This window comes from Malaclemys terrapin (assembly GCF_027887155.1).
Source record: "Malaclemys terrapin pileata isolate rMalTer1 chromosome 20 unlocalized genomic scaffold, rMalTer1.hap1 SUPER_20_unloc_1, whole genome shotgun sequence".
Classification (NCBI taxonomy): domain Eukaryota; kingdom Metazoa; phylum Chordata; order Testudines; family Emydidae; genus Malaclemys; species Malaclemys terrapin.
This window is the reverse complement of record NW_026530188.1, coordinates 690,468-715,465: the sequence shown is the minus strand read 5'-3', so window position 1 is coordinate 715,465 and position 24,998 is coordinate 690,468. Positions and strand designations below refer to the sequence as shown.

At 67.8% G+C, this 24,998-nt stretch overlaps 2 protein-coding genes across 2 annotated transcripts in view; both read left to right on the top strand.

The window, feature by feature from the left end:
• The first annotated feature begins 4,500 nt into the window (after positions 1-4,500).
• ABCD1 (ATP binding cassette subfamily D member 1) lies at positions 4,501-17,418 on the top strand. The gene is given in 11 exon segments (XM_054014900.1): positions 4,501-5,615; positions 8,057-8,237; positions 11,772-11,914; positions 12,808-12,976; positions 13,188-13,282; positions 13,755-13,900; positions 14,014-14,159; positions 14,532-14,616; positions 14,839-14,964; positions 16,325-16,394; positions 16,396-17,418. Coding segments are annotated over 11 exon segments (2,331 nt in total). The 5' UTR covers positions 4,501-4,595; the 3' UTR covers positions 16,546-17,418.
• Positions 17,419-17,696: 278 nt separating this feature from the next.
• PLXNB3 (plexin B3) overlaps positions 17,697-24,998 on the top strand; it is a 33,515-nt gene continuing 26,213 nt past the window's right edge. The window contains 4 exon segments of the mRNA XM_054014938.1: positions 17,697-17,716; positions 22,465-23,316; positions 23,318-23,542; positions 24,805-24,984. Coding sequence (XP_053870913.1) covers positions 22,474-23,316; positions 23,318-23,542; positions 24,805-24,984 — 1,248 coding nt within the window. The 5' untranslated portion in view covers positions 17,697-17,716; positions 22,465-22,473.

Sequence of the window (24,998 nt, the reverse complement as noted above, 5' to 3'; positions counted from 1 at the left end):
CCGCCCAGAGGGGGGCAAGTGGGGCAATTTGCCCTGGGCCCCGGCCGAGAATCCCTTTCCTGGCTAGAGGCACCTTTTTAATTTTTACTCACCCGACGGCGCCCCAGGACTTCGGCAGCACTTTGGCAGCGGGTCCTTCAGTGCCGACAATGACCCAAAGCACGTGAAGGACCCGCCACCGAAAAGTCGGCGCACCGCCCGGTGAGTACAAGTGCCACAGCGGGTGGCACCTTTTTTTATGTCTGCTCCCCCGAAATTGCTTTGCCCCAGGCCCCCTGAATCCTCTGGGCGGCCCTGGCACGAGAAAACCTTTCTTGACGAAGCAGACAAGACTGAATCGATCAAAAGGGCAGGAGGAGAATATGAGAAGCAAAACCGTGTTTTTAAATACTTAAGTGTAAGTAAAAATCAAGCCACAGAAGGAAGTTACAAGATTGTACAGTGCATTGCAAAAAACGGAAAGCCGTTTACAGGTGGGGAATATATAAAAGAAGTTTTTCTCAGCAGTTCGGAGGTTTTGTTCAATGATTTGCCAAATAAAGATGCGATCGTATCTAGAATAAAAGTACTGCCTGTCTCTGCCAGACCAGTTGAGAGATGTGTAAGTGAAATGGCAGAAAACATTAAGGAAAAGCAGATGACTGCATTGAAAGACACCGCAGTGCTTAGCGTAGCAGTTGAGGAGAGCGTGGATATAAACGACGCTCCATGTTTGGCAGTTGTTGCAAGATATTGTGCTTCCGATGAAATCCAGAGGAACTTTATTGCCTAAAACCCCTGCATGGCACAACAAGGGGGGAAGATATAGCAGAAGTTTTTGTAAACTATTTTGAAGAATGAGGAGGTGACGTCAGAAAAATATTTAGTGTGACAACAGAGGTGCTCCTGCCATTGTCAGAGAACAAGGGATTTGTAAAATTACTTGAAGATCAAATTGGCCGCCTGACGGTCAAATTTCACTGTATCATCCATCAAGAAAACCCGTGTGCTAAAATTTCTAATTCAGAGCTTAATAATGTGATGAATACACTGGTGCGAATCGTGAATGTCCTTGTTGCTCGACCTACTTTGACTCACAGACCATTTCAAGCACTGCTAGAAGAGATGGACAGTGCTTAGAACATAAGATCAGCCAGACGGGTCAGACCAAAGGTCCGACAAGCCCAGTATCCTGTCCTCTGACAGTGGCCAGTGCCAGGTGCCCCAAAGGGAATGAACAGACAGGTCACCAAGTGATCCATCCCCGGTCACCCAATCCCAGCTTCTGGCAAACAGAGACCAGGGACACCATCCCTGCCCAGCCTGGCTGATAGCCATTGATGGACCGATCCTCCATAAATCTATCTAGCTCCCTTTTGAACCCCGTTATAGTATTGGCCTTCACAACACCCTCTGGCTACCTGTTAATTTCATTTGTTGGCCCCTTGTTCTTGTGTTATGAGACATTCCACTTCACAGCAACTTTTGGTGGCTAAGTCGTGGCATGGTTTTTGTGTGCATTGTAAACTGTTTTGATGCAATCAAGGCCGTTCTGTCGGAAAAAGGACCAAACTACCCCAAACTGGATGATGACAAATGGCTGTGTAAGCTCATGTTTCTAACTGATATCACCGCTCACCTAAACGAACTCAACCTCCGTCTCCAGGGTGCAGGGCAAACGGTTCCGGATCTTTATGAAACCTGGAAGGCATTTGTTATAAAACAAGCAGTGTTTTCTCAGGATATTCGAACTTTGACTTTCCGCTACTTCCAACACGTAAAAGAGATATCCACACATTGCACTGTCAGCGTCGATGAGATTGGAAAGTACATGCAAGAACGGGAACTGGAATTTTCTGACAGATTTCAAGATTTCCAGCAATGTGGCCCAATGTTTTCTTTTCTAATTAACCCTGAAAAGTTGAACGAAAGCGACTTGGATTGGTCTGTATTTCAGTGGATGGGTGTTGAAGATTTCGAAATGCAGCTCGGTCAGTTAAAAAGCTCAGAATTGTGGGCATCGAAGTTTGGAGCTCTGCGGAGCGCACTTGAAGCTACCGAGAGAGATCATGGGGCCTCTATTCTGACCTGCTGGACGTCCCTGCCAGTGAAATGGAACTGTTTGAAGAAAATTGCGTTTGCAATGCTTTCAGCGTTTGGATCCACATACCTGTGTGAACAGGTATCTTCATACCTGAAATCTGCCCTCTGTCCCTCTTGGAGCCAAGCCAGTTAACAACTGATCCCTCAGAAGCCTATGTGCAGCTTCAAGTATCCAAATGCGGGCCAGACACTGGGAAACTCAGCAAGGGCAAGGATCACACTAAACTGATGAGATCTGCATTTTAATTTAATTTTAAATGAAGCTTCTTAAACATTTTAAAAACCTTATTGACTTTACATACAACAATAGTTTAGTTCTATATTATAGACTGATAGAGAGAGACCTTCTAAAAACGTTAAAACGTATGACTGATACGCAAAACCTTAAATTACAGTGAATAAATGAAGACTCGACACAGCACTTCTGAAAGGTTGCCGACCCCTGGGATAGATAATAGGAGAGAAAATATCCTGTTGCCTCTATATAAATCCATGGTACGTCCACATCTTGAATACTGCAGGCAGATGTGGTCACCCCATCTCAAAAAAGATCTATTGGCATTGGAAAAGATTCAGAAAAGGGCGACAAAACTGATTAGGGGTCTGGAACGGCTTCCGTACGAGGAAAGATTAACAAGACTGGGACTTTTCAGCTTGGAAAAGAGACGGCTAAGGGGGGATATGATAGAGGGCTATAAAATCATGACTGGGGTGGAGAAAGTAGATCAGGAAATGTTATTTACTCCTTCTCATAACACAAGAACTAGGGGCCACCCAATGAAATGAACAGGCAGCAGGTTTCTTCACCAACACACAGTCAACCTGTGGAACTCCTTGCCAGAGGATGTTGTGAAGGCCGAGACCATAACAGGATTAAAAAAAGAACTAGATAAATTCATGGAGGATAGATCAGGATGGGCTGGCAGGGGGCTGCGAGCCGGGAGTGAGGGGCACCAGCAGGGCTGGGGGGGCAGGTCCGGGCTAGCAGGGGCTGCAGGTATGGAGTGAGGGGCACCGGCAGACCGGGGCGGGGCAGGAGCAGGGCTTTCTCTCTTTCTCACCCAGCTCCTGCCCTTTGGCCAAGCTCAGGCTGCCGCACCCTGGAGAAGCTGGGCTGTAAAACATCCCCCGGGGGCTGGGGAGGTAACTGCCCCCCCCGGGGACTCCACCCTTTGCCCCCGCCATGGAGATCACATGCCCGCGATAGCAGCCCCGGACTGTGGACCCAGGACGACAGGTTCTCAGCCCAGCTCCCTCTGCCGGCTGCTGCCCCTGCTCTGTGCCTCAGTTTCCCCCGTCTAGTTAGGTTGGGGCAGAGTCAGGACCAGCCGGAACAGAGTGCACCCCGAAGAGCCCGAGGGACCCCCGTGCCGGGCCAAGGCCTAGAGCGAGGAGCTGAGCGCAGGTCCCGAGCTGGGGGATGGAGGGGAGAGGTGTCGCGTGCTGGGCTGGCCAGATGTGGGGCGTGGGGGGGCCCGGCCACGGGGGTGTCATGAGAATGAATACGAGGGGAAGGGATTCCAGGGCTGCCCGGGAAGCGCCCCCCCCATGGGCCTGTTCAGGCTCCTGCACCCTGAGCATGGGTGCCCCCGAGGGACCGAGCAATGGGCCAGATTCACATCTCAGCCTCTCCCCACCACCCCCTGGGTCAATGCGGAGTCACCCCCCTTCGGATCTCAGCCCCCCTGGGCTCAATCCGGAGTCACCCCCCTTTGGATTTCAGCCCCCTCGGGCTCAATCTGGAGTCACCCCCTTCGCTTCTCAGCCCCCCGGGCTCAATCCGGAGTCACCCCCCTTCGCTTCTCAGCCCCCCCCCGGGTCAATCCGGAGTCACCCCCCTTCGCTTCTCAGCCCCCCCCCCGGTCAATCTGGAGTCACCTCCCTTCGCTTCTCAGCCCCCCCCCCCAGGCTCAATCTGGAGTCACCCCCCTTTGCTTCTCAGCCCCCCCCAGGTCAATCCGGAGTCACCCCCCTTCGCTTCTCAGCCCCCCCCCCGGGCTCAATCCGGAGTCATCCCCTTTGCATCTCCCCAGTTCAATCCAGCCCCCCCAGTTCAATCCAGAGTCACCGCCGATTGCAATGGGGACAGGGACAGGTTGTGAGCTCAGCTCCCCTGGGGCCAATCTGGTGTCAGTCCCCCTTCGGATCTCAGTTCCCGGGGGCTCAATCCGGAGTCACTCCTGATTGCAATGGGGGCCGGGCCAGGTTCGGATCTCAGTTCCTCCCCTTACCCCCCAGGATGCATATAGCCACACCCCCTAGAATTAAACCCGCCCCGAACCCAGGTCCCGCCCCTCGTGGCCCATCCGTGGAGCCCCAGCGCCACCTAGTGCCCGGTGCGGGGCTTCCCCGCAGCAGTGCCCGCCCCCCCCGCAGGGCATTGTGGGACAGGGGCGGAGCCGGACTTGACACTTCGCTCCCAGCTGAGCGCAGAGCAGGACGGTGCATGGGGGTGCGGGGCTCTTAAAGGGCCAGCGCCGTGAAGCGGGGGGGGGCAGTCCCGTGGCACCCCCATGCCGTGGTCCACGAGCCGGGCAGCCGGCCGGCTGGCCCGGGGGGTGACAGCCAGGAGGGCGGCCGTGGCCCTGACAGTGGCGGCCCTGGGTGCCCGGAAACTGTACCCGCTGCTGCGCCGGGCCACCGCGGGCTCCCGGCCCGTGGCCCCGGGGCCCGTGGGCGCCTCGACCGGCACGGAGCCCGGGGCCACTAGCGCTGAGCCCAGGGCCACCGGTGCGGAGCCCGGGGTCGACGCGGGGAGCGCGGAGCCCGGGCCTGACTCGGGCCACAGCCGGCCCGTGGCTCAGTGGCCGGAAGAAGACGCCGCGCCCAGCGTCAACCGGGCTTTCCTGCGACGGCTGCTGCGCCTGCTGCGGCTCCTGTTCCCCGGCCCGCTGTGCCCGGAGACGGGGCTGCTGGCCCTGCACTCGGCCGCCCTGGCCAGCCGCACCTTCCTCTCGGTCTACGTGGCCCGGCTGGACGGGCGCCTGGCCCGCTCCATCGTCCGCAAGAGCCCCCGGCGCTTCGCCTGGCTGCTGCTCCAGTGGCTTCTCATCGCCGTGCCCGCCACCTTCGTCAACAGCGCCATCCGCTACCTGGAGGGCCGGCTGGGCCTGGCCTTCCGCGGCCGCCTGGTGGCCCACGCCTACGGGCTCTACTTCCGCGCCCAGACCTACTACCGCGTCAGCACCATGGACGGGCGCCTGCGGGCGCCGGACCAGTCGCTCACCGAGGACCTGGTGGCCTTCGCCGGCTCCGTGGCCCACCTCTACTCCAACCTGACCAAGCCGGTGCTGGACGTGGCCGTCACCTCCTACGCCCTGCTGGGGGCGGCCCGGGCCAAGGGGGCCGGCACGGCCTGGCCCTCGGCCATCGCCGGCCTGGTGGTCGGCCTGACGGCCAAGGTGCTGCGGGGCTGCTCGCCCCGCTTCGGGGAGCTGGTGGCCGAGGAGGCCCGGCGCAAGGGGGAGCTGCGCTACATGCACGCCCGGGTGGTGGCCAACGCCGAGGAGATCGCCTTCTACGGAGGGCACCAGGTGCCGGGGCACGGGGGGGCTGGGGCCCGGACGCCTGGGTTCTCTCCCAGCTCTGGGAGGGGAGTGGGAGCTGGTGGTTAGAGTGGGGGGTGGGTGGGAGCCAGGACTCTTGGGTTCTCTCCCCGGCTCTGGGAGGGGAGTGGGGGCTGGTGGTTAGAGCAGGGGGGGCTGGGAGCCAGGACTCCTGGGTTCTCTCCCCAGGTCTTGGGGGTGGGGGGTGTCCGGTGATTAGAGCGGGGGGGGGCTGGGATCCTGGACTCCTGGGTTCTCTCCCCAGCTCTTGGGGGTGGGGGGTGTCCGGTGATTAGAGCGGGGGAGGGGAGGCTGGGGCCCGGACGCCTGGGTTCTCTCCCGGCTCTGGGGTGGGGGATGTATCTGGTGGTTAGAGCAGGGGGGGCTGGGAGTCCGGACTCCTGGGTTCTCTCCCCGGCTCTGGGAGGGGAGTGGGAGCTGGTGGTTAGAGCAGGGTGGGGGGGTTGATCGCCAGGACTCCTGGGTTCTCTCCCCAGCTCTTGGGGGTGGGGTTGTCCGGTGATTAGAGCGGGGGGGGGGCTGGGATCCTGGACGCCTGGGTTCTCTCCCCAGCTCTTGGGGGTGGGGGGTGTCCGGTGATTAGAGAGGGGGAGGGGGGGCTGGGGCCCGGACGCCTGGGTTCTCTCCCGGCTCTGGGAGGGGAGTGGGAGCTGGTGGTTAGAGCAGGGGGGGCGGGCTGGGAGCCCGGACTCCTGGGTTCTCTCCCCGGCTCTTGGGGGGAGGGTGTCCGGTGATTAGAGCGTGGGGGGCGGGGCTGGGATCCCGGACTCCTGGGTTCTCTCCCCAGCTCTTGGGGGGGGGGGGTGTCCGGTGATTAGAGGGGGGGGGGGCTGGGATACCGGACTCCTGGGTTCTCTCCCCGGCTCTGGGAGGGGAGTGGGGGGGATTTAAAGGGCCAGCAGCCCCCGGGAGCTCCGGCTTCGCAGTCTCTCCGCCTTGTTTACGTCTCTCTTCCGCCCAGTTCCCCCCAGGCCGTGTGCGGGGCTGTTTGACCCGGGACTGACCCAGGACAGGCCCCTGCCCGGGGCTGCTCGCTGGGGACTCACCCCTGAGTCACCCCTTGCACCCGCCTGCCCCACCTCCTCAGTCCTGCCCTGGGTTCCCCCCAGCTGTGTGTGTGAGCGGGGGTCTGGCAGCCAGGACGCCTGGGTTCCCCCCAGCTGTGTGTGTGTGTGGGGGGGTCTGGCTGCCAGGACGCCTGGGTTCCCCCCAGCTGTGTGTGTGTGTGTGTGGGGGGGGGGTCTGGCAGCCAGGACACCTGGGTTCTCGCCTTGGTTCTACTTCCTTCTCTCTCTTCCTCAGTTTCCCTTTCTGGGGTTAAGCGCCCCATTCCGTGCCACCACTGGCACCCCAGAAGGGCTCCCTGTCCCCAGCGCCACTAACTCCAACCTTCCCCCACCCAGCACCCCCTAATCACCCCCCATCTCCCCTCCAGCCTGTTTAGTGCACAATCCGCACCACTGGGGGGTCCTGGGCGTGGGTTCCCCCAAGTCCCTCAGTCGCCCCCCCACTGCGGGCGGAGCCGGGCCCCCGACGCTCCCTGTGGCCCCCGACGCTCTCTGTCGCCCCCCGTGGGCGGAGCCGGGCCCCTGACGCTCCCTGTGGCCCCCGACGCTCTCTGTCGCCCCCCGTGGGCGGAGCCGGGCCCCTGACGCTCCCTGTGGCCCCCGACGCTCTCTGTCGCCCCCCCGTGGGCGGAGCCGGGCCCCTGACGCTCCCTGTGGCCCCCGACGCTCTCCGTCGCCCCCCGCAGGCAGAGCCGGGCCCCCGACGCTCCCTGTCGCCCCCCTGACGCTCTCTGTCGCCCCCCGCAGGCGGAGCCGGGCCCCTGATGCTCCCTGTGGCCCCTGACGCTCTCTGTCGCCCCCCGCAGGCGGAGCCGGGCCCCTGACGCTCCCTGTGGCCCCTGACGCTCTCTGTGGCCCCCCCTGGGAGGAGCCGGGCCCCTGACACTCCCTGTGGCCCCTGACACTCCCTGTGGCCCCTGACGCTCTCTGTCGCCCCCCGCAGGCGGAGCCGGGCCCCTGACACTCCCTGTGGCCCCTGACGCTCTCTGTCGCCCCCCGCAGGCGGAGCCGGGCCCCCGACGCTCCCTGTCGCCCCCCTGACGCTCCCTGTGGCCCCTGACACTCCCTGTGGCCCCCCATACGCTCTCTGTCGCCCCCCGCAGGCCGAGCCGGGCCCCCGACGCTCCCTGTGGCCCCTGACGCTCTCTGTCGCCCCCCGCAGGCGGAGCCGGGCCCCCGACGCTCCCTGTCGCCCCCCTGACGCTCCCTGTGGCCCCTGACACTCCCTGTGGCCCCCGACGCTCCCTGTCGCCCCCCATACGCTCTCTGTCGCCCCCCGCAGGCCGAGCCGGGCCCCCGACGCTCCCTGTGGCCCCTGACGCTCTCTGTCGCCCCCCGCAGGCGGAGCTGGCCCTGCTGCAGCGGTGCTACGGGGCACTGGCCGCCCACCTGGACCTGGTGCTGCTGCAGCGTCTCTGGTACGTGATGCTGGAGCAATTCCTCATGAAGTACGTGTGGAGCGCGGCCGGGCTGGTCATGGTGGCCGTGCCCATCGTCACGGCCACCGGCTACTCGGAGAGCGGTGAGCTGGGGGGGGCTGGAGGGCTCTGGGGAAGGCTGGGGCAATGGAAGGCTGGCAGGGGCTCTGGGGGGCTCTGGGGAAGGCTGGGGGCACTGGGACAGGCTGGCAGGGGCGCTGGGGGGCTCTGGGGAAGGCTGGGGGCACTGCGACAGGCTGGCAGGGGCGCTGGGGGGCTCTGGAGAAGGCTGGGGCAATGGGGGGCTGGGTGGGGGCATTGGGGGGCACTGGGACAGGCTGGCAGGGGCTCTGGGGGGCTCTGGGGAAGGCTGGGGACACTGGGACAGGCTGGCAGGGGCGCTGGGGGGCTCTGGAGAAGGCTGGGGCAATGGGGGGCTGGCTGGGGGCTCTGGGGGGCACTGGGACAGGCTGGCAGGGGCACTGGGGAAGGATGGGGGCACTGGGGGGCACTGGGACAGGCTGGCAGGGGCAATGGGGGGCTGGCAGGGGCACTGGGGAAGGATGGGGGCACTGGGGGGCACTGGGACAGGCTGGCAGGGGCGCTGGGGAAGGATGGGGGCACTGGGGGGCACTGGGACAGGCTGGCAGGGGCAATGGGGGGCTGGCTGGGGGCACTGGGGAAGGCTGGGGGCACTGGGGGGCACTGGGACAGGCTGGCAGGGGCGCTGGGGGGCTCTGGGGAAGGCTGGGGGCACTGCGACAGGCTGGCAGGGGCGCTGGGGGGCTCTGGAGAAGGCTGGGGCAATGGGGGGCTGGCTGGGGGCACTGGGGGGCACTGGGACAGGCTGGCAGGGGCTCTGGGGAAGGCTGGGGACACTGGGACAGGCTGGCAGGGGCGCTGGGGGGCTCTGGAGAAGGCTGGGGCAATGGGGGGCTGGCTGGGGGCACTGGGGGGCACTGGGACAGGCTGGCAGGGGCACTGGGGAAGGATGGGGGCACTGGGGGGCACTGGGACAGGCTGGCAGGGGCAATGGGGGCTGGCAGGGGCACTGGGGAAGGATGGGGGCACTGGGGGGCACTGGGACAGGCTGGCAGGGGCGCTGGGGGGCTCTGGAGAAGGCTGGGGCAATGGGGGGCTGGCTGGGGGCTCTGGGGGGCACTGGGACAGGCTGGCAGGGGCACTGGGGAAGGATGGGGGCACTGGGGGGCACTGGGACAGGCTGGCAGGGGTGCTGGGGGGCTCTGGGGAAGGCTGGGGCAATGGAAGGCTGGCAGGGGCTCTGGGGGGCTCTGGGGAAGGCTGGGGGCACTGCGACAGGCTGGCAGGGGCGCTGGGGGGCTCTGGAGAAGGCTGGGGCAATGGGGGGCTGGCTGGAGGCACTGGGGGGCACTGGGACAGGCTGGCAGGGGCTCTGGGGAAGGCTGGGGACACTGGGACAGGCTGGCAGGGGCGCTGGGGGGCTCTGGAGAAGGCTGGGGCAATGGGGGGCTGGCTGGGGGCACTGGGGGGCACTGGGACAGGCTGGCAGGGGCACTGGGGAAGGATGGGGGCACTGGGGGGCACTGGGACAGGCTGGCAGGGGCAATGGGGGGCTGGCAGGGGCACTGGGGAAGGATGGGGGCACTGGGGGGCACTGGGACAGGCTGGCAGGGGCGCTGGGGAAGGATGGGGGCACTGGGGGGCACTGGGACAGGCTGGCAGGGGCAATGGGGGGCTGGCTGGGGGCACTGGGGAAGGATGGGGGCACTGGGGGGCACTGGGACAGGCTGGCAGGGGTGCTGGGGGGCTCTGGGGAAAGCTGGGGCAATGGGGGGCTGGCTGGGGGCACTGGGACAGGCTGGCAGGGGCAATGGGGGGCTGGCTGGGGGCACTGGGGGGCACTGGGACAGGCTGGCAGGGGCTCTGGGGAAGGCTGGGGCAATGGGGGGCTGGCTGGGGGCACTGGGGGGCTCTGGGGCAGGCTGGGGCAATGGGGGGCTGGCTGGGGGTACTGGGGGGCACTGGGACAGGCTGGCAGGGGCACTGGGGGGCTCTGGGGAAGGCTGAGGGGCACTGGGACAGGCTGGCAGGGGCGCTGGGGGGCTCTGGAGAAGGCTGGGGCAATGGGGGGCTGGCTGGGGGCACTGGGACAGGCTGGCAGGGGCAATGGGGGGCTGGCTGGGGGCACTGGGGAAGGATGGGGGCATGGGGGGCACTGGGACAGGCTGGCAGGGGCGCTGGGGGGCTCTGGGGAAAGCTGGGGGGGTGCCCGGGTTAGGACAGGACGGAGGCTGAGTCGCTGTCTCCAGTTTGTTCCTGGCCTGGCCCCTGCCTGCAGCGCGGCCACGCCAGTCCCGCCCCAGCCCCCCCGGTCCCTCTCGGACGGCGCAGGCAGCGGGCACCCAGCCGCGTTCCCGAGGGGCCCCGTCGCGCTGCGAAGCCGGACGGGACCCGGCGGCTGGATCGCGCCCCCCGGGAACTGGGCGAACCAGCCACCGAGGGAGCCAAGCACCACCCTCCGGGCCTGGCCCAGTGAGGTGGAAACGGGGCCTGAACGCGGCCGGACGGCGCTTGGCTCCCGGGCTCAGGGCGTCGCCGGCCCCTGCCCAGCTCCCCCCTCGCCAAGCCGCCCGTCGTTCCACGATTCTCCTCTTTCCTTCTCCATTCCGCGCCCTCGGTCTCGTCCCCTCCCTGGCTGCGTCCGCCGGGGTTCAACCCCCCGCGGGTCTCGCGTCGTCGGCACCGCTCTCGCTGTCTGCCCTGCGCTGGTTCCCCCGTCGCGTTCGCCTCCCGCGGACAAGCCATGTCGGGGAGCCGCCGGTCCAGCTCCATGTCGGTCTGGACGGGAACTCCCGAGCCTGGTGCTGGCCAAGGACACCCTCCTCTCTCCCAATCGCCAGGACTTGGGCCTGGTTTTCAGCCAGCGATTTGGCGTTAGCCTCAAGCCCGCAGGCCGCCCGTCTCTTCCTTGCCGGGCTGGTGCTTCCCACGCAGCGATCCCGCCTGCTCCCCAAAACGTGCCCCATCCTGCCTGCCCCGGCCGAGCCCCCGTTTCGATTCTCCGGCAGCCACGCATCGGGACCAAGGCGACCCTCATCCGCCCCACTGCCAGCCCCGAAATCACCTCCAGCCCCGTCCCACCTTGAGTCCAAACGGCTAGCGAGGGAGAGCCCAGCACGGCCGAATCTCCCCTGGAAAGGCCGGCCCCTTATTCCCAGGCTGGATCGTGTTCGGCCTTCCTGGGCTGGACGGACGAGCCCGCTCCCCACGTAGACGGGGGTCCGGTCCCCCCTTCGCGTCTCTCGCCCGCAGGCCGGTTCTCCCGGCTCGTCCTTCCGGAACGGTGGGCCCCGGACGTGGGATCCCGGCCGCGGGTGCCCCAGGGCCAGATCCCGAGTGAAATGGGCACTCTGCTCCCACGCAAGAGTCCCCCGTTTGTGCCCCCCAGGGTGGGGTGGGCCCCATCAGGGCAGGGCAGTGGGGAGCCGCGGGGGGGGGCTGCCAGAAGGGGGCGCTGGCCCGGTGCGAGCTGGGCTGCGGGACATTGGGCCGGCCGGGGGGGCGCTTGGGGTGCTGGGAGAGGCAGAGCGTGTTGGGGGCGGCCGCGGGGGACCAGGAGGGTAGATCTGTCCCCCCTGATTCCCGCTCCCCCCCAGACTCGGAGCAGGTGAAGCGGGCGGCGCTGGACATGAAGGAGGAGGAGCTGATCGGCGAGAGGACCGAGGCCTTTACCACGGCCAGGAACCTGCTCACCGCGGCTGCCGACGCTGCCGAAAGAGTCATGGCCGCCTACAAGGAGGTGAGGGGGTGCCCGGACGCCTGGGTTCTCTCCCCGGCTCTGGAGGGAGTTGGGGGGCTGGGAGCCCGGACGCCTGGGTTCTCTCCCCGGCTCTGGAGGGAGTTGGGGGGCTGGGAGCCCGGACGCCTGGGTTCTCTCCCCGGCTCTGGAGGGAGTTGGGGGGCTGGGAGCCCGGACACCTGGGTTCTCTCTCCGGCTCTGGAGGGAGTTGGGGGGCTGGGAGCCCGGACACCTGGGTTCTCTCTCCGGCTCTGGGAGGGGAGGGGAGTTGGGGGGCTGGGAGCCCGGACACCTGGGTTCTCTCCCCGGATCTGGGAGGGGAGGGGGCGGGGGGGCTGGGAGCCCAGACGTCTGGGTTCTCTCCCCCGCTCTGGGAAGGGACGGGGCGGGTGGGGGCCTGGGAGCCCGGACGCCTGGGTTCTCTCCCCGGCTCTGGAGGGAGGAGGCTGGGAGCTCGGACACCCGGGTTCTCTCCCCGGATCTGGGAGGGAGTTGGGGGGCTGGGAGCCCGGACACCTGGGTTCTCTCCCCGGCTCTGGGAAGGGACGGGGTGGGTGGGGGCCTGGGAGCCCGGACACCTGGGTTCTCTCCCCCTCTCTGGGAGGGGAGAGGGCAGGGGCTTGGGAGCCCGGAGACCTGGGTTCTCTCCCCGGCTCGGGGAGGGGAGTGGGGGAGCTGGGAGCCCGGACACCTGGGTTCTCTCCCCCGCTTTGGGAGGGGTGCGGGGGGGGGGCTGGGAGCCCGGACGCCTGGGTTCTCTCCCCTGCTCTGGGAGGGGAGGGGGCGGGGGGGCTGGGAGCCCAGACGCCTGGGTTCTCTCCCCCGCTCTGGGAGGGGACGGGGCGGGAGGGCTGGGAGCCCGGACACCTGGGTTCTAACTCCCTGCCCCGCAGGTGACGGAGCTGGCCGGTTACACCGCCCGGGTCTATGAGATGTTCCATGTCTTTGAGGACGTGCAGCGCGGGCGCTTTGCCCGGCCCGGCGAGGCGGAGGAGGGCGGGGACCAGGCCATGGCCGCCATGAGACACGGAGTGCGCGTGGAGGGGCCCCTCAGCATTCGCGGTGAGCCCGGGGCAGCCATTTTTGTGGGTCCCGCTAAAATGGGTCCTCTCTGAAATGTGTGTGTGTCCCCGCGCCCCCCACTGGAGGGGAGGGGCCCGTGCCCCCCCCCGTGTGTGTGTCCCCGCACAGCTGCGCCCCCTGCTGGAGGGGAGGGGCCTTGCCATTAATTCTCTCTCTCTGCCCTCCCCCCTTTGCCTCCGTCCACCCCCAGGCCGGGTCGTGGATGTGGAAAATGGAATCATCTGTGAAAACATCCCAATTATCACCCCCACGGGGGACGTGGTGGTGGTCAGCCTGAACCTCAGGGTAAAGGGGAGCCCAGGGCCGGGCTAGCAGGGGCTGCGGGTCGGGAGTGAGGGGCACCGGCAGGGCTGGGATGGCAGGGGCTGCGGGGCGGGAGTGAGGGGCACCGGCAGAGCTGGGGGGCAGGGGGCTGCGGGGCGGGAGTGAGGGGCACCGGCAGGGCTGGGCTGGCAGGGGCTGTGGGTCGGGAGTGAGGGGCACCGGCAGAGCTGGGGGGCAGGGGGCTGCGAGTCGGGAGTGAGGGGCACCAGCAGGACTGGGCTGGCAGGGTCTGTGGGTCGGGAGTGAGGGGCACCGGCAGGGCTGGGGGGGGGACCAGGGAGCGAAGGGGGCTGAGGGAGAGGCTGTGGGGGGCGCTGGAGGGGGCAGAGCCAGCGGAAATCGGGGGGGTGGGGGAGCTGGGGGGCAGGTTTCCCCCTCTGCCCCCCTGCAGGTCGGAGGGGGGGGTCTCACGTCTGTCTGGCTCCCCCTGCAGGTGGACGGGGACATGCATCTTCTCATCACCGGCCCCAATGGCTGCGGGAAGAGCTCCCTGTTCCGGATCCTCGGGGGCCTCTGGCCGGCCTACGGGGGGGTCCTCTACAAACCGCCCCCCCAGCGCATGTTCTACGTCCCCCAGAGGTGCGGGCAGCCCGGACGCCTGGGTTCTCTCCCCGGCTCTGGGAGGTGTGTGGGGGCCGGTGGGTCAGCGCAGGGGGGCCCGGGAGTTTGTTTACCCCCCATGTTTCCCGTAGGCCCTACATGTCGGTGGGCTCCCTGCGGGACCAGGTGATCTACCCCGACACCGCCCAGGACATGGCGCGGAAGGGGCTGACGGACGCCCACCTGGAGCAGATTCTCAGCGTCGTCAGCCTCAACTACATCGTCCAGCGGGAGGGAGGTGGGTGTGGGGGGGCATGGGGGCCGTAGGGGGGATGGGGCAGAGTGGGGGTGATCAGGGCAGGGGGGCCATGGGGGGATGGGGCAGAGTGGGGGGGATGGGGTGGGGGGGCCATAGGGTGGATGGGGCAGAGTGGGGGGGATCAGGGCAGGGGGGCCATAGGGGGGATGGGGCAGAGTGGGGGGGATGGGGCAGAGTGGGGGTGATCAGGGCAGGGGGACCATGGGGGGATGGGGTGGGGGGGCCATGGGGAGGATGGGGCAGAGTGAGGGTGATGGGGTGGGGGGCAGAGGGTGATGGGGGAAGAGCTAACCCCCCCCCCGAGTGAATGACCAATGAGGCATCTTCTTCCCCCCGCGGGGGCGGGGCCAGGCTGGGAGGCCGTCAGCGATTGGAAGGACGTCCTGTCGGGGGGTGAGAAGCAGCGAATGGGGATGGCCCGGATGTTCTATCACAGGTCAGTGACCCTCCCCCCGGGATGCCCCTCCCCCCACGTGGATTCCCCCCTCCGCCCCCCTGCGGCTGAGTCCCTGCCCCCCCGGGGGGGTGATGGGGGAGGGAGTGGGAGGACAGGGCGGGGTGGTAGCTGCTCCCCTTGCTGCCAGGGGGAGGTGCTGTGGGGTTGGGGGGGAGTTGGCTCGGGGGGGCTGTCCCCCCCAGCCTCACGTCTGCCCCCCAGGCCGCAGTACGCCCTGCTGGACGAGTGCACCAGCGCCGTGAGCATCGATGTAGAGGGGCGCATCTTCCAAGCCGCAAAGGATGCTGGGATCTCGCTGCTCTCCATAACCCACCGGCCCTCACTATGGTACGTCCCATTTCCCCCTCCCCCACTGTGGTACGTCCCATTCCCTCCCCTTCTATGGTACATCCCATTCTCCCCTCGACACTCACTGTGGTACAGCCCAGTCCCAGCCCCAGTCACTCCTATGGTATGTCCCATCCCACACCTGCTATGGTACATCCCATTCCTCCCACTGCCATGGTACAGCCTCTGCTCCCCCCCTTGCTATGGTACATCCCAGTCTCCCCACTGCTATGGTATGTCCCATTCCCAGCCCCAGACTCCCTCACTATGGCCTGTGCACTCTCCCCTGCTATGGTACATCCCAGTTTCACCCCCAACGCTCGCTATGGTATGTCCCATTCGCAGCCCCAGCCACTACTATGGTATGTTCCATCCTGGAACATCCCATTCACACACACACTCCTCCAACATGATGCATCCCATTCACCCCGCACACACTATGGTACATCTCAGTTTCCCCCCAACATTCACTATGGTATGTTCCATTCCCCCTCCAGCTATGGTACATCCCATTCCCAGCCCCAGACATTCCTATGGTATGGCCCAGTCTCCTCTGCTATGGTACAACCCAGCCCCAGCCCCTCCTCCCCCATTCTCTCCCCCCCCCCCCAACACACTATGGTACTTCCCATGCACCCCCATCTCCATGGTACATCCCCCCTTCCCTGACTCCTCCCCCCTGTGATGGGGGGGGCATTCCCCCATCCAACCTCTGACCTCAACCAGTCCCTGACCTCTGACCTTAGCATTAACCCGAACCCCTGACCTCAACCAGCCCAACCCCACCTCCTGACCTTAACCCCGCCCCCTGACCCGACCCCCAGCTCTGATCTGACCTTAACCCTGACCCCCAATGCAGGAGGGGGCGGGGCCAGTCTCTGTGGGGGCGGGGGGGGGAGTATCTAGCCAGGCGTCCCCACAGCAGGGAGCTCCCCAGCCCCCCCCCGCATGTATCAACCCCTCCTCCCACCCCTCCTCCCAGCCCCCCCCTGCACAGCACCCCCCGATTCTCTGCCCACTTCTCCCTGAGCCCCCCATGGGTCCCCTCCGCTTAGTCCCCTGGCCCCTCTCCCAGCAGCCCCCATGTCCCTCCGCGGGAGCCGGCCGGGCTGGGGGGCTGCGGGTCGGGAGTGAGGGGCACCGGCCGGGCTGGGGGCCCCAGGGGGCTGCGGGGCGGGAGTGAGGGGTACCGGCCGGGCTGGGGGCCCCAGGGGGCTGCGGGGCTGGAGTGAGGGGTACCGGCCGGGTTGGGGGCCCCAGGGGGCTGTGGGGCGGGAGTGAGGGGTACCGCCGGGCTGGGGGCCCCAGGGGGCCTGCGGGGTGGGAGTCAGGGGCCCCACTGACCCTGCCTCCCCCCCAGGAAGTACCACACCCACGTGCTGCAGTTCGACGGGGAGGGCGGCTGGAAGCTGGAGCGTCTGGACGCGGCCCGCCCGGCTCTCGCTGACCGAGGAGAAGCAGCGGCTGGAGACACAGCTGGCCGGGGTCCCCCGGGTTCAGCAGCGCCTGGCCGAGCTCTGCCAGATCCTGGGGGACGACGCCCCCCCTGGCCCAGCCGGGGCCCCCCACAGCTCGGCCTGAAATGCTGGGGCAGCCCCCAGCCCGGCCAGCGCCTCCTGTCGCCCCAATACGGTGTGTGTGGGGGGCGTTAAGCCTCCCCTGGGAGTTGGGGTGACCCTGGCTGCCCCCCCATCTCCCAGTGATTGAAGGATGGGGCCCCTCCCCCCAAGCTCCCCAGTTGCCCCCCATCACTGAGCATTTCAGGGGTCTTCTGCAGCACCCCACATTTTAGTGCACTTAATGCCTCTTCCCCCTGCGATAGGGGGCGGCCTGTACTGTGAAATGGGGGTTCTCACCCCCCCAGCACCTCAGTCCCTCACGGCGCCCCAGAGAATCCACTGCCCCAGTGGGGCCACTGCCAAGAACCCCCCAGGCCTCTCTCCGGCTTCACCCTGGACCCCTCGACAGTGTGGGGCGCACAAGGGCAGTGGGACATGCTCATGGCCCCCCAGCATTTTCAGGGGGGAGCTTGTTGATCCCAGAGCCCCAGGACCCCCCGGACGCACAGCCTGGAGAATGTAGCCACTGGGGGGGGGGTGAGGAGGAACCGGGCGTCACTTCGATTCCCCTGCGTGTGGCAGACACAGGTCCACTGGTGTGGATGCTCTGAATTCGCTGTAGGAATGACTTAAACCGGTTTAAAGCCCCATGTGGATGTGCTGAATTCACTCAAACAACTGGTCTGGTCAAACTGGTTTAAACCCCCATCTGGACGCTCTTAATTCAGTTTAACCTTAATTCAGATTCTTAAACAGATGTAAAGTGAAATCAGTTGAAATCCGCAGCTGGGTGCACACTGTGAATTTGGTTTAAGAACCAGATCAGTCCCCTCCCCCCCCCCTCCCGCTGGTGCCTTATGGGCCGACAGAGCCAGTAAAAGAAACCAAGAGAGACCCCCATGTCTGGCGTGACTCATTGGGCTGGGGGGCGCTATGGGGGGCTGGCGGGGGGGGGGGCGCTATGGGGCGCTCTTCCCTGGCAGTTCGGGGCGGTGAGTGCTTTGGGGAGGGAACCCAGGCGTCCGGGGCTGTGAGTTTCCAGCCATGGCCAGCAGGGGGCGCGGGCGGCCCGGCGAGTCGGTCCCGGTGGGGCGGGGTGTGGGGCGGGCTGGTCGTGGTGCATTGTGGGGGGAGCCTGGTGCAGCCCCGAGTTCAGTTCTGCTCCGAGCCGGGACCGGCCGCGCCGCAGCCGGGTAGGGGGTGACCGGGGGGCGGGGCACGTGGGGAGCGGCTGCCCCCCAAGCCATCTCCTTAACGCACCCCGGGTTGCCGCCCACCCAGTCCTGCCTCAGTTTCCCCCCGTCCCTCTGGCGGCGGCTCGCTTCTTAGGGCGCGAATCCGCCCCCTTTCATCTGGGGCGGGGGGTGGCTGGGAATTCCTTAGGGAGACCCCAAATCTCCCCCCTTCACTATCCAACGTCACCCCCAAAACTCTGTCTGCACCCCCACTCCCTCCCCCTAGAGCCAGTGAACCCCAATTCCCTGAATATGCGGCAGCGTGAGCTCCCCAGTATGGAGGGGTACAAATCAGGACCCCCCCGGGCAGCCTGGCTCCCTGCCGCACCCCCATCCTGGGGAGCCCCCCCCCCTCCGCCCGCCCCCCTTGGGTGTCTCTCCCCACCCGAACCGGAGCCCCTGTGACCCCAGGCGCCCCCCCGGGTTAACTCGGGGCTGGATTCCCGACGCCGGTGGCTCTAATCCGCTGGGGGGGGGGATCAGTGTCCCTGCCCCCCCCCCCCGGGGGCCTTCGGCTTGTCCGGCTGTAAATCCCTTAGAGCTGCCCCGGCTTAGCCAACAAACAGAGCGATTATCCGCCCCCCCCCCCCCCCGCCCGGGCTGGGGGCTGCGGGTCGGGAGTGAGGGGCACCGGCGGGGGAGGGGGGAGTAGGACCCGCAGCCCCCCTCCCCCCAGCCCTGGCGGTGCCCCTCACTCCCGACCTGCAGCCCCTGTTCTGCCTTGTCCAGGGGCTCCCCCATTTCGCCTCCCCCACCCCCAGGTTAATTCCTCTCTGCTCCCATCTCCGCTGCTCTCGCTGCACGAGGATTAAATGAACCGCGCCCCCCCCCCCCTCCAGCTGCTCTGGGCTCCCCCCCCCCTGGGCCACCCGGGCCAGGCTGGCACGACAGGGCGTGCGGGGAGCTGCCAACAGCCAGCGCAGCCCGTGCACACAGGTCGGGAGTGAGGGGCGTCGGCAGGGCAGTAGCTGGACTGGCAGGGGCTGCGGGTCGGGAGTGAGGGGCACCGGCAGGGCTGGGGGGGGCAGGGCTGGGCTAGCAGGGGCTGTGGGTCGGGAGTGAGGGGCACCGGCAGGGCAGTAGCTGGACTGGCAGGGGCTGCGGGTCGGGAGTGAGGGGCACCGGCAGGGCTGGGCTAGCAGGGGCTGTGGGTCGGGAGTGAGGGGCACCGGCAGGGCTGGGGGGGGGGTAGGGCTGGGCTAGCAGGGGCTGTGGGTCGGGAGTGAGGGGCACCGGCAGGGCTGGGGGGGGGGTAGGGCTGGGCTAGCAGGGGCTGCGGGTCGGGAGTGAGGGGCACCGGCAGGGCCTGGGGGGGGCAGGGCTGGGCTGGCAGGGGCTGTGGGTCGGGAGTGAGGGGCACCGGCAGGGCCTGGGGGGGGGCAGGGCTGGGCTGGCAGGGGCTGTGGGTCGGGAGTGAGGGGTGTGATCATGGAGCCGGGGGTCAGCCCAGAACCTGACACCGCTCCCCTCTGCTGGCTCCAGGCCCCTCACGCCCCCCCCAGCCCGTCACGCTCTGAGTGGGGCTGACGTCTCCCTTTGTGGCCCCCGAGTGTTTCTGGGCCCCCGTCCCATTCCCCGAGCAGCGCTGAAAGCCCCATTATCCCCGTCCCTGCCCCCAGCCTCAGAGTGAGGGGCACCGGTGGGGCTGCGGGTCGGGAGTGAGGGCCACCAGCAGGGCTGCGGGGGGGCCGGGCTGGGCTAGCGGGGGGCTGCCTTTTGGTACCCCTGGGGTTAACTCGGGGGGGGGGCATGCCCCCCCCTCAAGCCCAGGCTTCCAGAGGCTCCCTTTGTTCCCGGCCTGTCTGTTATCAGGCCCAGCCTGTGCCCCCCTCCCCCATCTGCCCCCATGGCCAGGACAAAGCCTGGCATTCAATGGGCACCGCCCCCCCCCCCACTGCGGGGGCGGCTGGGCCGGGGGCCAAGGCCCTGGTGCTGCATTCCCCAGCCTGTCCCAGCAGTGGGCGCTGTGGGGCAGAGGGGCAGGGTCCGGGGGGGGGGGGCACACACGCAGGGAACCCAGGTGTCTGGCCGTGGCCCCCACATCGACGCGGGCTGGGCCAGGCCTGGCTGGGGCGATCTCTTTGGGACGCCCGCCCAGCAGCCCCCCAGTGCCCATATCCGGCCCCCAGGGATGGGGACCACGTCCCCCTCTGATCCCAGGGACCCAGTTCCCTCGGCAGCCTGGAGCCAGCGGGGGGGCGAGGGGGCTGGCAGGGGCTGCGGGTTGGAAGTGAGGGGCGCCCTGTGCTGCCAAGGGTGGGGGGCAGGGAATTCAAAGATCCCTTAGTCACCCAGCGGTTAATGAATAACCCCCAGCAAATAAACCAGGGATCACCCTGACCCCCCCTGCCTGGGGAGGGGGGGGCAGGGTCAGTGGGGCCCCTCACTCCCGCCCCGCAACCCCCGGCCTGGCCGGCGCCCCTCATTCCCGACCCACAGCCCCCTGGGGCCCCCAGCCTGGCCAGCACCCCTCACTCCTGACCCACAGCCCCCAGCCCGGACGGCGCCCCTCACTCCTGACCCGCAGCCCCCGGCCCAGCCGGCGCCCCTCACTCCCGACCCCCAGCCCGGCTGGCACCCCTCACTCCCGACCCACAGCCCCCTGGGGCCCCCAGCCCGGCCGGCGCCCCTCACTCCCGTCCCGCAGCCCCATGGGGCCCCCAGCCCGGCCGGCGCACCCCACTCCCGCCCCGCAGCCCCCAGCCCGGCCGGCGCCCCTCATTCCCGCCCCCAGCCTGGCCGGTGCCCCTCACTCCTGACCCGCAGCCCCTGTTTACTGGGGGGTCTGGGGGCCTTGTGCCAGGCCCTGACGGCCCATTGTCCGTGGGGATAATGGGCCCCTGTGGTGCTGGGTGCCGGGTGCGGGCTGGCGCGGGGGAGAACAGAGGGGCTCATTGACGGAGCCTCGAATCTCCCCCAGCCCCCCCCCCCACTCACCTCCCCTCCCCCCCAGCAGGAGAATGAGACGGGACGAGCCCAGGGGTGAGAGCTGAGACCCCCTTGCAGCTGCCTGGTGAGTGGGGCTGGGAGCCCGGACTCTTGGGTTCTCTCCCAGCTCTGGGAGGGGAGTGGGGGCTGGTGGTTAGAGCGGGAGGGCTGGGAGCCAGGACTCCTGGGTTCTCCCCCCAGCTCTGAGAGGGGAGCGGGGGCTGGTGGTTAGAGCGGGGGGGGCTGGGAGCCAGGACTCCTGGGTTCTCCCCCCAGCTCTGAGAGGGGAGCGGGGGCTGGTGGTTAGAGCGGGGGGGGCTGGGAGCCAGGACTCCTGGGTTCTCTCCCGTCTCTGGGAGGGGAGTGGGGGCTGGTGGGTTAGAGCAGGGGGGGCTGGGAGCCAGGACTCCTGGGTTCTCTCCCGGCTCTGGGAGGGGAGTGGGGGCTGGTGAGTTAGAGCAGGTGGGGCTGGGAGCCAGGACTCCTGGGTTCTCCCCGGCTCTGGGAGGGCAGTGGGGGCTGGTGGTTAGAGAGGGGGGTCTGGGAGCCAGGACTCCTGGGTTCTCTCCCTGTGGGGAGGGGCGGGATCTCAGGGTCCTTTGTCTTCCCTTTCTGCCCCACCCCAGCCTATTGTCTGGTTCTCCCTTCCCCCACATCCCGAGGGGCGGGGGGGGGGCAGACATGTTGGGGCCTGTGGGAGAGACCTGATTCCCAGCCCGCCCCCGCCCCCCGCCTGGCTGGGAGGGAGCTGCCGCTTGGTGGAGTCATTGACAACCCCCCCTCCCCCTCCCCGCAACAGGTCAGGGCAGAGCCCGGACTCCTGGGTTCTCTCCCGGCTCCTCACCCCACCAGCTGTGCCTCTGGGTTTCCAGACGGCCCCATCTGGCGCGTGTCTGTGCCAGGGGCGGGGGTGTGTGTGTGTCAGTGGCCGGATTTCACTCCTTGGTGCCCCCCCAGGGACGGGGGGGGCGGAGCAGTTTGTCCCAGCTGCACTGAGCCTGGGGCGGGGGGTGGGAGGGAACTTCCCCGCCCTGGACAGGGAATGGGGGGGGCGGGGGGAGCACAAGGGGTCTCTTCCCCCCATGGCATGTTGCTAGCATGCGAATCCCTGGTCTCCTCGCACACTTGGGCCCCTGCCTGTCGCACGCACCCCAGTGTCCCCCCCCAGGTCCCCCCCATTCTGCTCCAGGTCCCGTGCTCTAGGTTCCCCCCCTTGAGCCCCCCGACGCTGTGGTGTGCTCCTGTGCCCCCCCGAGCTCTCACTGTAGTGTGCCCCCCCCCAAAGGTCTGAGCAGAGACCTCAGTGAGCCCGTGCGGAGGTAGGGGGCAGACTCAATCTCCATCCTAAATTCTCCTGCAGATGGAGGGGAGGGTCTGGGAGCCAGGACTCCTGGGTTTTCTCCCTGGCTCTGGGAGGGGAGTGGGGGCTGATGGGTTAGAGCAGGGGGGGCTGGGAGCCAGGACTCCTGGGTTCTCTCCCCGGCTCTGGGAGGGGAGTGGGGGCTGATGGGTTAGAGCAGGGGGGGCTGGAGCCAGGACTCCTGGGTTCTCTCCCCGGCTCTGGGAAGGGAGTGGGGGCTGATGGGTTAGAGCAGGGGGGGCTGGGAGCCAGGACTCCTGGGTTCTCTCCCCGGCTCTGGGAGGGGAGTGGGTCTGGTGGGGTAGAGCAGGGGGGGCTGGGAGCCAGGACTCCTGGGTTCTCTCCCCGGAGGCTGTAGGTGCTCCATCTCCCGGGTCCCCCTAACCCTGTCCCCCTTTTCTCTCTCTCTCTCTCTCAGGCCTCAGACATGCCCCCCCTCCTGGCCCCCTTCCTCCTCCTCCTCCTCGCCCCTCTCTGTCCCTCCCGCCCCCACCCCTCCTTCTCCGCCCCCAACGCCACTTTCAACCACCTGGCACGCGCCAGCGGCTCGGGGACTGTGTACGTGGGGGCCGTGAACGCCCTGTACCAGCTGACGCCGGAGCTGGGGCTGGAGGGGCGGGCGCGGACCGGGCCGGAGCTGGACAGCCCCGAGTGCCTCCCCTTCCGGGACCCCCAGGACTGCCCCCAAGCCCGCCCCACGGACAACGCCAACAAGCTGCTGCTGCCCAACGAGGCGGCCGGGGAGCTGGTGGTCTGCGGGCAGCTGGCGCAGGGGCTGTGCGAGAAGCGGGCGCTGGCCGACGTGGGCCGGGTGCTCTACCGGCCCGAGGAACCGGGCGACAGCCAGTTCGTGGCGGCCAACGAGCCGCGGGTGGCCACGGTGGGCGTGCTCGGGCGGCAGGCCGGGCGGGACCTGCTCTTCGTGGGGCGCGGGCTGACGGGGAAGCTCTCCGGCGGGATCCCGCCCGTCACCATCCGGCCCCTGGCAGGGCCCGGCGCCTTCTCCAGCGAGGGGATGGGCAAGCTGGTGGTGGGCGACTTCTCCGACTACAACAACAGCTACGCGGGGGCCTACGCGGCCGGCGGGCACGTCTACCTGCTCTTCTCCCGCCGCGGCGCCAAGGGGCAGCTGGATTATCGCCCCTACCTGGCCCGCCTCTGCGCCCGCGACTTGCACCTCTACTCCTACGCCGAGGTGCCGCTGGAGTGCCGGGACCCCCGCGGGCGCCACTACAACCTGGCCCGGGCCGGGCACCTAGCCCAGCTGGCGCCCCCCCCGGGGAGACGTGCTCTTCGTGCTGGCGGCCGTGGGGCAGGGGGCCACGGCCACCCCCGGCCCGCAGACGGCCCTGTGTGCCTTCCCGCTGGCCCAGCTGGACGCGGCCGTGGAGAGGACCCGGCGGGCCTGTTACACGGCGGGGGGCCGGGGGCCAGGAGGCTGGGAGGAGGCGGCCATCGAGTATGGGGTGACGTCCCGCTGTGCCGAGCTGCCCAAGGTGTGTGGGGGGGTGGCGCCTGTGTCCTGATGCCAGACGGGGGTCCCCGGGTGACCAGCCCTCCTGTCCTGTCCCGGAGGGGTCCCTGGTTAACCAACCTCCCGTCCTGTCCCAGAGGGGTCCCCGGGTGACCAGCCCCCCTGCCCTGTAGGGGTCCCTGGATAACCGATCCCCTGTCCCGCCCCGACGAGTCCCCGGGTGACCAGCCCCCCTGCCCTGTCCCGGAGGGGTCCCCGGGTAATCAGCCCCCCGTCCTGTCCCAGGGGGGTCCCTGGGTAACCAGCCCCCTCCCCTGTAGGGGTCCCTGGATAACCGATCCCCTGTCCCGCCCCGACGGGTCCCCGGGTAACCAGCCCCCCGTCCTGTCCCAGAGGGGTCCCAGGGTAACCAGCCCCCCGTCCTGTAGGGGTCCCTGGATAACCGATCCCCTGTCCCGCCCCGACGGGTCCCCGGGTGACCAGCCCCCTGCCCTGTCCCGGAGGGGTCCCCGAGTGATCAGTCCCCCACCCTGGAGGGGTCCCTGGATAACCGACTCCCTGTCCCGCCCCAACGGGTCCCCGGGTGACCAGCCCCCTGCCCCGTACCAGAGGGGTCCCTGGGTAACCAGCCCCCCACCCTGGAGGGGTCCCTGGATAACCGACCCCCTGCCCCTGTCCTGCCCCGACGGGTCCCCGGGTAACCAGCCCCCCGTCCTGTCCCGGAGGGGTCCCCGAGTGATCAGTCCCCCACCCTGGAGGGGTCCCTGGATAACCGATCCCCTGTCCCGCCCCGACGGGTCCCCGGGTGACCAGCCCCCTGCCCTGTCCCGGAGGGGTCCCCGAGTGATCAGTCCCCCACCCTGGAGGGGTCCCTGGATAACCGACTCCCTGTCCCGCCCCAATGGGTCCCCGGGTGACCAGCCCCCTGCCCCGTACCAGAGGGGTCCCTGGGTAACCAGCCCCCCACCCTGGAGGGGTCCCTGGATAACCGACCCCCTGCCCCTGTCCTGCCCCGACGGGTCCCCGGGTAACCAGTCCCCCACCCTGTCCCAGAGGGGTCCCTGGGTAACCAGCCCCCCACCCCGGAGGGGTCCCTGGATAACCGACCCCCTGCCCCGTCCCAGAGGGGTCCCCGGGTAACCAGCCCCCCACCCCGGAGGGGTCCCTGGATAACCGACCCCCTGCCCTGTCCCGACAGGTTCCCGGGTAACCGGCCCCCACCCTGCCCCTGACGGGTCCCCGGATACCCAGGCCCGTTGCTCACTCCTGCGTGTCTCGCCCCAGGAGTCCCCGGACGTTTACCCCTGCGGAGACGAGCACACCCCCAGCCCCATCGCCGGCCGCGTGCCCGTGGAAGCCAGTGCCCTGGTGACTGGGCTGCCGATGCTCACGGCCGTGGCGGCGATGGCGGAGGCCGGACACACCATCGCCTTCCTCGGAGACGGGCTGGGGCAGCTGCACAAGGTGTGTGTGGGGGG